The sequence below is a fragment of the Stegodyphus dumicola genome, chromosome 4 (genome assembly GCF_044657685.1).
Source record: "Stegodyphus dumicola isolate Sdum_Otavi_A_Nest chromosome 4, ASM4465768v1".
NCBI lineage: Eukaryota > Metazoa > Arthropoda > Arachnida > Araneae > Eresidae > Stegodyphus > Stegodyphus dumicola.
The window spans coordinates 9,744,590-9,758,190 of NC_140771.1; the positions used below are offsets into that span (position 1 = coordinate 9,744,590).

General features: G+C 31.1%; 1 protein-coding gene across 1 annotated transcript in view; it reads right to left on the reverse strand.

Annotated features, from left to right (window-relative positions):
- The window catches only part of LOC118187796 (fatty acid synthase-like), a 109,939-nt gene that overhangs the window by 69,335 nt on the left and 27,003 nt on the right, over window positions 1-13,601 (reverse strand). The window contains 4 exon segments of the mRNA XM_085814528.1: window positions 698-929; window positions 3,201-3,388; window positions 8,094-8,330; window positions 9,270-9,715. Of these exon segments, the coding sequence (XP_085670654.1) occupies window positions 698-929; window positions 3,201-3,388; window positions 8,094-8,330; window positions 9,270-9,715 (1,103 nt within the window).

The window sequence follows — 13,601 nt, forward strand, 5'->3', positions numbered from 1 at the left end:
TCTTGTACGGAATATTAAATTATACGCATTTTTATTGCATTTCGTTTAAACTTATTGGATTGAATTAGATGTACTTCGTAAAGTGCGCATAAACCACAATAGAATAAATGCTCTCTTTAAAATTCACTATATTTGTTTACCATAGCCCTACTCTGGCCCTAGGTTCACTTAACAGCTTTACATTTCGTTCATATTATAACTCAGAATGAATATAAATTTATATCATTTGAAGAATTATCTAATCGTTGCCACATGTTCTATTCAAATACTATAATAAATCTATTATCTTTGTTGTTGCGAAGCTTAGTCTCTCTAGATTGGCAACAAATCTACTGTTCTGCTGTTTCAAATGTAAACAAATATGTCCGCCATGTTATTTAAAAATTAGGATTAACCGCACTTAAACAGCTTTTAAATTGTTGATAATTGTACAATAAGTTGTTGCCAGAAAGTTTTATTCCAAAACATTTACTTTTTTAAAATTATTTATTTATTCTTTAAAATTTAAAATTATTGAAGTCGTTCTAAAAATAAGCAAACATCCTCTGCAATATTTGCGTTTATGGAACAAATAAATTCTAAATATTTCTAAACTCAGAAACGCATAATAAGCTCAAGATAGTGAAAATATGTAAAATGAAATTTTCCAGACAGTGAAATTGTACGTCAATTTATAGCCTTTTGAAAATGAGCTTACTTTCTCCAAGGCAGCATATAAAATTGTCTTTGCTGGACACACCAATTTGCAATGGAAAGCATAGCCATAGGCATCGACGACACGAGCGAAAATGTTTTCACTTTTTAACTGCTCAACAAACTTCTCCACGGGTTCTTTCAATCCAGAAATAGTGACAGAATCTGAAGCGTTATCACATGCAGGATACACATTTTCTGGACACTTATTTACGGCCTCGTCCCATGTTAAACCTGGAAGAAATATGACGGGCATTTAAACTTTTAAAATAAAACTGTTTTGACTAGAAACTTTCGAATATAGAGCTACATGTCTTTCTTTATGTTACGTAATTACCAAACAGTATATGAAATATTACTGAGAACTAAAAAAAATTCGATTGAATATTTCATTTTTTGACATGCTATTTAAGTATTGCTGATTTAATGACTTCTAAAATGAGATGATACACTTTAATGACTTTTGAAATAAGACAGCATTCTACAGATGCATTGACGGGTGAACAAAGACTGTTGTCATTGTTTTCAGATAATATTAGAAACTTATAAATCAATAAAAAATATTGTTATATTTGCTAGTTAACGTGAATTAATGGTAAGACAGAATCATGGAAAGTAAAACAATTTTTCTCATTTACGTTAAGTTATAACGTTTCATGAACTGGAAAATTTATATATTTATGGCGTTTTAATGAAAAATTTATATATTTTGTATAAAACTAATAAGATACGTCGACGTACCTTTTAAAAACTAACAGCTGTATTTTCATGCTCGAATTTTCAGCTAGCACTTAGTTTCTATTTAGAGTCATATTATGAGAGATATTAAAATAATATCACCAGACTATTTCGTACTATATTACCTCTGCTTCGGTACGAAAACAGATTATTTCGTACTATATTACCGGTGCTTAGGTACGAAAAGAGAAGCAGGGGCGAGTAAATAATTGTCATCCTATTCTTTGTTTTCGAGTGATTTGTAAACTAAACCCGTCTTTGATAGTGACTGAAAAAATTTACATAATTTCTATAACTTCTTGAAGAAAATAGATATATATTTTTATAACTAATTAGAAGTATTAAAACACATCTTTGTAGTTATTGACTTTGTTTGATCCTAAAGAAGAGAGACCTGTGTTAGTTCCCCTTCGAAATCAATAGAATTTACATAAATCTGCCCTAATCTAAGATTTTTTCGTTCCTAATTTCATAAATGTCGAATTATTTTTTGATCTTGTTTATTATCTATATGTTATCTCGAAATTATTGTGTTGTTTACTGAAATTTCAGGAATGAAGAATTAGTTCGAGTTTCAGTTAAATATATGTCTTACATAAGTTCATTTCTTTAAACCATTTCTCAAAGATTCACAGGGTACGATTGCAGCATGAAATAAAATGTTTTCAAACAGTGGCCAAATATTTCTTGAATTTTTCAGCCATACGATGTGTACTAGATTTTAAAATCAGCAAGATTACTTTTAACGCTGTAATTCCTTCAAAGTTTGTTGGAATAATTGTTGCCATTGCTGGTAATGTAACTTTAATTTACTGTCAAAGTATACATACATGCAATATATTTAAAATGCAATTCATATTTAGTAAGAAATAGTTTACTGCATGCAATTTAATTTCCCTCCCAAATTAATTATTCATAAAATGTATTGTTGCAAATTTTGTATTTAGGTAGCTAATGCTAGTAGAATTATAATTAAAATTATTTTATTTCTGCGTTAGCGACTCCAACTCCGACTCCTTTTACCCAAAAATCTATCCGACTCCATGGCTCCAACTCCGACTCCACAGCCCTGAATGTAACTGAATTAGTTAATGCTAAAGCGCCATAATGTTGCGCGACCATGCAATTGTGACTATAACTGAGGCAGACGAGACGTTAACGATGATATTACGATGATTATTCTTTTTTTTCCTTTTAATTTATGTAAATAAATCGTAGTTTCGTAGTAACTCGATGAGTTTTTGTTGTGATTCTTAGTGATCTTTATTAGTGATATTTTAGCTACACAAATTGTAAGTTATTTTTAATTACTTCTAAACGAGTTATCAAACGTTAATTTTGTGGAGTTTGCACACTAATATCTGAATATGTGGAAAATCATAAAAGACGTTTTCATAATGTGTTTTTAAAGTGTTTACCTCTACAGTGGGAGAGGATTGAAAGAAAAGATATACAACTACTCAAAATGACATAAAAGATTGTTTATCTTTTTAAATGATGAAAGAAATATATAGAAATATTTTCTGTTAAAAGTGTTGATATCAGTGAAGCTATAGAGACATTAGGAGTTTTTTAGAAGCAGGAAAGATGAAAAATATGCAACGCCTTCCTCGGAAATCGAACCGCGGACCTCTGGAATACGCTCCCAGCATGCAAACCACCACACCACGAAGGCATACCAAGGAAGCGGGAGAAATACCTTATAAAGCGTAATGTTGAGTTATTGCAAAAGAAGCTAAACATACAAATTCTGTACGAGATACAAATATACAGCAGCCATTGCACCTGTTGGAAGGCTTGATCTCTCGACAGCGATGCCTCTCCAATAAGCAGAAAGAATTGTCTGCTTAGCTGTGCAACAGCCATCAGCATATGCACATACTAACTCTCCTGTACTGTGTCCAACAATTCCATCCGGGTGGATATCAAGAGATTTGAGCACATCGATAAGGGCGATCTTTGAATATCACAATATGTTATTTATAAGTAAAAAAAATAAGTTTTACTATCACTATTGCATTCATTGTTATTTTTTTCCATCTAAAGTATACCTAAGAATTTAACATGCAGCATATGTTTAGGAAATAAGATTAGGAATTTAAAATGTATCTAAGAAGTATATTTAAGAAATTCAACACATCGATAAATGCTATCTATAAAAACCAACATCTAATACTTGTTTAAGGATGAGGAATATTATTTTTTTAATATTGCATTTACTGCTAATATTCCAAAACTCACATTACGCTTCAAAATGCCATTAGGTGTTTGAGAAAGCAAATAATAATCCTGCAAGATATTGCCTGCAAGTTTCGGAATAGCATATAGTAAAATTAAATTATAACAATTACACAAAATATCGAATTTAAAACTTCTGAGGTTTATAACATCGACCTGTATAAAAATAGAAATTATTATACCTCCAAATTAACGAATGCCCTGTAATAAACACTGGTTTATTCTATAAAATTTTTAGCATAATTTTTAAGAACATAATATTTAAAATTATAACTCTCAACTAAAAAAATAGAAAATGTTCGGATAATGTCGTGTTTTGAGATTAATGTATTTAATAATACGTTGAATACAAATCATAAAAGGAATATTTTAGTAATTTATAACTGTAAAATTATCAAAATAAATCCATTTATATGCCTCTGACTGCTGTAATAAATTAAAAAAATATTTTTGAGCTTAAGTTTGGTAAACAGAAAAACAGTATTAGCTGAAACATGAAATGAAATGTTTAAATGTTCAAATGAAAACATTCCGGAAGTTTTGTGCAATCACAATACGTACTTCTGTCAAGACGGATGCTTAATCACTGATAATGATTTTAAAGTGGTTCAAATTATTCTATTATAATGAAACAGCAAAAACATTTGAAGAAGCACATATTTTAAGACATATAGAAATGCTTTATGCAGTTTTATCTAATTTTCTCGTTAATCAATCTTTTTATAGAAAGGTATTAGTGGATATTGTCTCAATACAAAATGCTAAAGAATGATTATAAATTCAAAAAAAAAAAAAAAATAATTAACAAGTCACTTGAACAGAACTGTGAGTTTTTTTAAATATATAGTCAAATAAGTTAATTGTTATTAAATATTACTATTAATGCTTCAGAAATTTCAATAGACAAAATTTTGAGAGAGTCATTTCCTACTGTTTAGTTCAATATATCAGTTTAAATTTTCCAGTGCTTTTTGATTTATTATAATTTCAAAGAGATTTCATTCATAGTGAAACAGAGATGTAAGATCTAAAGATTGCTTAACGGTTTTAATTGGGAAGTAATTAATATTTTTTTGGAGTTTTTTTTATAAACGTTTTTGAAAGTAGTTTTATGTACATTTTCTGATCGTTCTAATTGCATATTAGAATTACCTTAATGTTAATAATTTCTCTTTCAATACATTTCTTTCACAGTATTTGTTTATTTAAAAATTTTTTTTTTCCAGTTGATGCAATTTTATAAAAATTTGTAAAGCACACTATGTTTACTAATAAATAAAAAAATTTTAAAAAATTTAAAAAGTTTACTAATAAATAAAAAAATTTAAATTTAATCGCTGAAAGCTTTCAGATTTAACATTGCGCCCAAAGAGGCGTTTTTTTAACGTTTTCTGTGCTACCTTTTTTTATTTAATATCATGTTCTTCGCATTTAACTGTAAAATTGAGTTCAGCAGCAATATCGCAAAATAATTTTAAAATGAGCATATCCTTAGAATTTCCCTTACGCAGTCTCGGGCACTGGTGATAAAAATGCCTTTTTTTTTTTTTCGTACAGTGTTGCCATTGCTCCCTTTGAAATCGTTAAATTTGTTAATCAAAAATCCGTTAAAGTTGTACGAAACATGAAATCGATAATAAAACAAATTTCAAATTTGGGCTTCCAGATGCCTATATTCGAGTGGAAACATATGTTATTCAAAATTTGATGGCTCTAGGAAACGTCGTTTTATCCCAATGAGAGAAATGTACATTCTTTTATGCAAATTCTTCATTATTTAATTTCTTTAATTTAATACAGGGCTCTAATATGTGTGTGTGTGGGGGGGGGAACAATCTAAAAAGTGAAGCGACATTTATAATGAACCACCGCAAAGTGTCAAAACGAAATTAATAGCCCTTCTGGGCTAACGCACTTTGGGCTAATTATGCAATTTTAAAATAATTTCACCGCCTAAAAATTTTATATTTAAAATAAGCGAAGTGTAAGGAAACATGTTTTATTAAAACAGAAATGCGCAGATGGTTCTTTGACTTAAACTTTCATCGAATATTATAAAGAAGCATAATTCTTAATAAAAATGCATAAATGGTTGTTTGATTTTTATCGAACGTTACAAAAAAGCGTCATTTTTTTTTAATCAAAAATGCATAAATGTTTGTTTAGCTTAAACTTTCATCTAACATTACAAAGAAACATAATTCTTTATTTCACAGCTCGAGAAAAAAGCTTCATTTTTGGTATGTCAAAAATATGAGCACAATCTTAAACTAGTTGTAATAAATGGAGTAAACAAAGAAGGAATTTTATCCTTAGATAATTCACTAAATACAACAAATACATCACCTTATAGCTGCAAGCGGTATTTTAAAATCGATCGTTTCAATTAAAAAGATCTAGCAGTTATCTAAACAGCGTTGGATATGTGAGGTGCTTTAACTCTCTCGTGAAATTTTAACGCTTTCAAGAAAGAGGTTAGTATCAAGAAAGAGGTAATTATATGTATTTTTGTCAGAAAAGTAGCTGCAGCATAGAAGAAGGTTTAAAATAAACGTTTCTACTAGTTCGCTAGCATAAGAGTTACACATCCTATGTAATAACACAGATCAAATTTCGCAGATTGTGTGAATAACAGAACAAAACTTGAATAAAAATTATATTTCAATACAAAGTTCAAATATAAAATTTCTATAAAAGGTTGGGCTCAGTCTTCAAACACTTGCGAGCAATTACGGTTAGCAAGGTTAAAGTTGATTCAAATAATTCATTAGATTCAAATAATAATAATTCACGTGCTGGGAGAAATACCAGGGAGATGTTCATTATAGCTGTCACAAGCTCTTTTATGGACTGATTCTGTGCTTAAATACGTTAACTATTTGCATTCAGGTAGGAGCTGATCAAAGCAGAAGTGAAAGTAAAGACAGAATGGTAAGATTATTATGGCTATCAAATATAAAATGCCTAAAGTATATTAAATTTCTAAATTCAGTGAAATCATCAAAGTCGAAGATTGCTATTTATATTTCTGGCCCTGGCAACAGTAACTGCTGCTAGGCGACTCCAGACCATTCCAACCGAAAGTTTGATATTTTTAACCATAACTTCTTCAGAACGTTTTTGCCATTTTAGCGTGATTTGTGTTGTTTACAGTAAACTGAAAAATTCACCTCGGGAAAAAATGGATTTGACTCTTGAACATTTTCGTACGATTATTTTTCATAACTTTCGATGTGGATTATCAAGACAAGAGTGCTTCGATGAACTTTATACAGAAATTAAGCACCATCCTACAGCACTGTAAAAAACTGGTATAACGAATTCAATCGTGAAAGACATTCGCTTCAGGACGAACTTCGTGAAAGTCGTCCTAAATCGGTTGTTGTGCCGGAAAATATTGATGTTGTGCGTTAACTGATTAAACAAGATCATCATGTGACATGCCGTGAGATTGAGGCATCTTTGCGCATTAGTATGACGAACATGAATAAAATATTACATGAGCATTTGGCCGTAAAATCATCGATAAGATATTACATGAGCATTTTGCCGTAAAAAAGATTTGTTCACGTTGGACATAATCTGACAAACGCTCAAAAGAAGACTCGTGTCGATTGGTGCAAGAAAATGTTGGAAAAATACCTTCAAGTTGTATCAAGGGCTCTGTATAACATCTATACGGGTGAGGAATTATGGATATACACATGTGAGCCCGAAACAAAACAGAAGTGGACTGCATGGGTCTTCCAAGACGAGCCAAATCCAACAAAAGTTATTCGCGAAAGAAGCACATAGAAGAAAATGGTTGCCTGATTTTTCGGCATTACCGGTCACGAGGCGACAGTGGCGTTAGAGCAACGCTCGACGGTCAATTCCGAATGGTAGAGGACCATTGTTTTTGCCAGAAGTCATCGTAGAAATTAGAAAAAAGCAGAAGTAGAGGCGAATCATTCTTCATCATGACAATGCGAGCTCTGACACATCGACCCAGACGAAGGAATTTTTGACGGGCAAACATCGAATTAATGGTTCATCCGCTGTAGAGCCCTGATTTGGTACCCAATGACTTTTTTATTACCTCACATCAAAAATAAATTACGTGGTCAGCGACTTGCGACACCCGTAAAAGCGGCTGATGCATTCAAAACGCATGTTTTGGAGTTACCTCAATCGGAGTGGAAAAAGTGCTTCGAAAATTGGTTCAAACGCATGAAAAAGTGTATTGATCTTCATGGAGAATTTTTGAAAAAAAAAAAAAAAAAAAAAAAAAAAAAAACAATAAAACCAGTTTTGACCATAAATGTTTGGATTTCATAATTGGACCAGGAACATAAATAGCAACTCTCATATTAATCATTATCCTAAAACTGTATGGATAAATCATATGGTGAATCTATATAGATATTCTTCGTTGATGAGCTTACCTGAATGGCAACTATCGAAACGAAAGCTGGTGTAATAGATCTTTCAACTAGCAAATCATTTTTATCTGGCCTTAGGAATTCGAAAACATCGACACCATAAGGTTTCAGTACAGCAGCCGATTTCTTCATCGATTCAGCAAAGGCACTGATTCCCATTAGCTGGAGACCCATGCCTGGCCATTGGCATCCCATACCAGTCAACACAAACCATACTTGTCTCTTTTCGCTCAATGCATTCTGTAAATAAAAGAAAAAACTTTATATTGCATCTTTATAATATAACAAAGCTATATCGATTACACGCATGCGTATTACGTTATGTTAAGCCATGTGGTACTAGCCAACTTAGTATAAGTATCTTCTGCAGAGATTCATCATATGTTTTGTGTTTATGTTGTGTTAGTGTAGGTAAAGGTTAGCCGAAGAAGATAGCTATAGTATTTATTTTCTTAAATACAGTAGAACACCAGTTATCCGAATCAATAGGAACCGGACCCCATTGGGATAATAAAAAATGACGATAATTGTATTTTATAAAATACACTTTAATTAATTACTATATGTTGAAAATAGGAGGAAAACGACTATTTTTAAAGGAAAAGAGGTTTTAGTTAATTAAAATGAAAAGGCAACACTTTTACGTACATGTTAGATAATGTGCTGTACAGTACTTATAAGTGCTGAAAGTCATTGCTTGCTGAACATCTCGGTCAAAGTAAGCTGTTTGACGGACACCGTTCCTGTTCATTTCGCGCAGCTGTTAAATAATGATATCATCGAGAATGGAAAGAAGCAATTTCCCGCTCTTTTTTATTTTATATGTAATTAGCAATCAATATATTTGCTTTGCTCAACTTGTAAGCAAACTAGTGAGCTTTTATAATGAAGTAAGTAATTTATTTTTTACAGTTTTATAAGTTTTTGTATAAGTTGTTAATTTACTTTAATTTTAAGAATTATTCTTTACTATCCTTTAATTTTGAGTGTCAGTGTAAGTAAAGACGTGCAGTTCTGTTTTCCAAGTTTTGGATATCTGCTTCTTTTCGTCTCAAATTAAGATCCCTTTTTCAGTTTGAAAAAAGCATTTTAAAACTTTTAATATATAATTTCTAAAATTTTACAAACACTTTGCATTACTAATAAAAAATTAATAAATACTAGCAATAAAAAACTTACTTTTACTTGTATAATTGGTTCCTTTTCATTTTCGTAAAGTGCATATCCACGGAAAGGTTTTACTAAAGTTGGTGTGAAAGACAGTTTATTCAGTAAAGCAAAAAATTCAGCATTGAGATTTGGATTTTCTTTTATGTAATTGAACATGAAAAGCACTCCTTCCTCTGTGGTTGCTGGATAGAGCACTAGGCTGGGCAAAACTCGCTTTTCTGGTCTTCTAGTGGATTCGATGGGGTTCTGCTTCAGTATAGTTTGTACTATAGATCCACCGAAGCCAAAGCAGTTGACGGGAATATATGGTTTCGTAAGGGGAACTGGTTCAGTCACAACTACAATTCGACCGTCAACTAAAGCTGGACAGTGCGGGTTGGGAGTATTATATTCATAATTTGGAGGAATCAAACCAGTTTCAAAACTTATGATACCTTTCAAGATGCCACAAATACCTAAGAAAATAATAATTTCATTTAAAAACTATTTTAATATATCTAGCTTATTCTTAAAAAACGTTCACTGAAACTAACTAGGTTTTATATATATGAATGAATTTAAAACTTCAGTTGTACACCTCACTTAAGCGAAAAGTTTGACACGCTAAATTAAAGCATAGATTATATCATTAACTGTTCTCATTAAAAGTTTTACATTTCACATTTAATTTGATACTGATGATTATAATCTGACATTATATATATTTATTTATTTTTGAATAAGTATGAATCTGATTTAAAAAAATCTAATATGGACACACAAAATGACTTCCTTGTACGGCCTGTTAAATTATACCTAGTTTTTTGCTGCATTTAATTTATAATGATATAGCAACTTAATTGCTCTAATTGCATTAATGATATATTTCTCATTCAATTAATTCATTTCTCACTTCGCTGAAGGCAACAGTAGATAAAAGCTCAAAACATTATTAAAAATCGTAAAATACAGAAAAACGTAAAACACCAAATACAGTTAAAAAAAGTTAAAAAAATTTACAATCCAAAATAGTTTCTACAAAAACAAGCAATTCGGCAAGCAGACAAGAAGGTAGATTTTTTGGTGAGCAAAACTGAAAATTTACTTTTAGTTCCACTCGGCAGAAAGACACAGAAGGTGCAGAAACTGACTTAATTCACTATTCTACTAAAGGATCAAACGTAATCAAATGGCGGCAAGTTAGACTTAGTGGCACTTAAAGAACTTTTAAATTGTTGACAATGCCACAAGTATTGCATGCAGGTGAACCAAAGGCATAAAAACCTTAACCGGAACATACAACATAATTCAATCACTTTTAAAGAAAAAATGCACAATTTACCAACATATAAGAATAAGAAAACTGAGCCCACCGAGCTGTGTAACAGAGTAACAGAGTAGGTGTATATATAAATATTATATATATCCATAAAGAAACATACTAAGAGGCTAAAAATTCAAAAGAAATATTTTATACCCCTCCTGCGCTATAGCTGCAGGACTTACGTAAGATAAAGCAACTAAAGATAAAAGTAAATTGGAGTCAAAGCAAGGTAATTTCTCAGCAATATTAATAATTGCAACCATGTATAAGAGTTTTAACACAATATCAAAACAAAGCAAAATGAAAAAAACACATTAGTAGTACAAACTCGTAACATAAAAATACAAAAGGGAAAAAATATAACGTTTTGAGGTTACTCGTTTTTGAGTTATAAGAGATGCATACGTACGTACGTACAGACGTTACGAAAAAAAAATCTTCTGAATCCATTTTGAACACATTTTAGAATCCGTGTAGTGAAAAAGAGTCCTTTATTCTGTCCTTACGTACAGATGTCAAGCAAAAACATCGTTAAAATGGATATTTTCATTGAAGCATTATTCCCGAAATTTTTCACAATAACAACACTTACTTACTTCGTACAAAGAATTAAAAACAGTATTCTGACAAGCTGTCATATTTGCAAAATTTCAAATACGTCAAACAACCACACAGGATGGAAGTACGTATTTCTAAGTCAGTTCTTTAAGAATTTTTTCATGTAAAACGTTTTCTTTTCTATGGCGTTCTGTATTAGTATAGAAGGAGGGAAGTAGCAATTAAATAAAAAAAATTAATAAAAAGCTTTTTGGTAAGCATAAACTACGTATAATAATTTGATTTTGTACTAGCAGCACATAGTAAATAATCAATTAATTGGAAAATAGCGGCACTGTCATTCTCTCTCCTCCTTCTCAGCTCTGTTAATAATTAAAAATGAATTCAACAACTAATCCTGAAAAGGGTTAAATAGATTTCATAGAAAACTAAACTGAAATGATAGTAAAATCTACATCGAACATGAAATTTAGTATTATAGATAAATAAATTTGTACCTTAAAAATGATAGATAGATTTTTAACACTGCCATTTTTGTTCTTCGAAAAACACAAATGCTACGTGAAAGAATATTGATTTAGCGCTAAAACTGCTTAAGTGGCAACAGTGGTGGAATCCAATTTCATTTGTTTTTAATTACCAAATTTCTCCCACTTCAGATTAAATAGCATTCTGGTCTTAATTTTAAAATTAACTTGTGGAATGTTATCCAATACGAAATTTGCGCATTTTGTTAAGCATTGTAACTGAATTATCAAATGGGAAATATAAACATAATGGAAGTAAATAAGGATTACTGCCTGAAGTTAAAGCACACAGGTTTTTCTAAAATGAAGGAAAGTTAATCTATTGAATAAAATTCGTTTACAGCATAAGAACTAAATAAAAATTTATACTGTATTTATGTTCTAAAGTTCGCTGTCAAATATAAAAATTTTTTCGCTGTTTGTAGTTCATCTTCGGCTTACTAGTAGCTGTGTGATTAAGAGAACTAAACAGTGATATTCTTGTAATTGATACATTTCTATGCAAAATGAGTTGTTAGCGGTCTTCCATATTGTTTTCTCAAATCATTCTCTTGTGAAATATACTTTTCTGCGAAGCAAGCACACCCACATATATTTCTTCATTACATATTAATTTATCCGAATGACATTATATTATTAATACAGCATGCATATAACTGTGTTGCACTTTTGAAGTAGCTAAAGTATTTAGTTAGTATTCTCTTCAAATATTGGGCAAAATACGGTTATTTTGTTATTAAGATGCTAAAGCGGAATTACTACTTAAAACTAAGTCAAACTCTGGTAGGACATGCACTTGAACTTGAGATTATAAAAGTCATACTTTATTAATTAACTGAACAAAAAACGCCTCTGATGACGAATTGTGTCTCGAGTTACGAACGCTCCTGTCGAAAACAAGTGGTTTTTCAATGTGTTGAAGTAATCTATGCCACATAATTAACATTTATGGACTTCTGAAAACATAGTTTGCTTAAGACGCATTAGCAAAGTCTGCAGCAAGTGCCTTACAGGAGTATGAATTCCTGGATAAAATTATGTCCAGAATGAGTTGCAGGCAGAGACTTTGAAGGCTTTGACACATAGGACTTGTCTTTTTATTTATGCTATCGTGTCTCTAGGCAAAACCATGGGTTAGGATGTTAATGAAAATGTGGAAAAGTTACTACCACTTAGATAGATGAACTCAACAACAACAAAAAAAGAAAAAAAAAAAACGCAGTAACTTTTGAAACAGCAACAAAGAGCGATTATGGAAGAAATGGGCTCAGAAGATGAGAATTCTAGTTCTCTGATCAGTGAAATATGGGCGGAATGGGGTAAGGTTCAAAGTTTTTACGTAACGATATCACCAAAATAAAGCAGTAGCAAGTTACAACATAGCAGTTCCAATGACATTGCTGTGTCTCACTCATAGAAACATTTGAAAACGTAAATAAAATCAAGCCATACTGCACAATCTCTGAAACAAACACAGGCCCAGTTAGTCTCAAGCAGAGTCTAGTAGCGCTTACAGACAAAAAAATATATATAGAAGAAAATGTCCCCTAAAAAGAGTTTCAAGGTACTTTTATGGAAGATAATTTTGCATCCAAACAAAATATCTTCCTAATCCTTTTCTACTTATACTTGTCCACTCCGCTTAGTAGAAGAACAGTAAAATTAAGTCATCATCTAATTTTATCTGTTTAATAGTGTTCGTATTCTTCCATGGTAAATTTAAAGATTTCCTTTGGTTTTGCCTTATGAACGTATGTACAGCGTTGCGTGTATACGGGTTTATGAGAGACTGAATGCACACAGGTCCCATGATAGGTTGGTAAAATCTATTTTATTACCATTTCATCTCTTTGAGACACGTGAACACAGACATGGAATTAAAAATAGACAAAGCTATTCTTCAAAAAAGCACTAGTACCAAATATCTAGGTGTAACACTGGACAACAAATTAA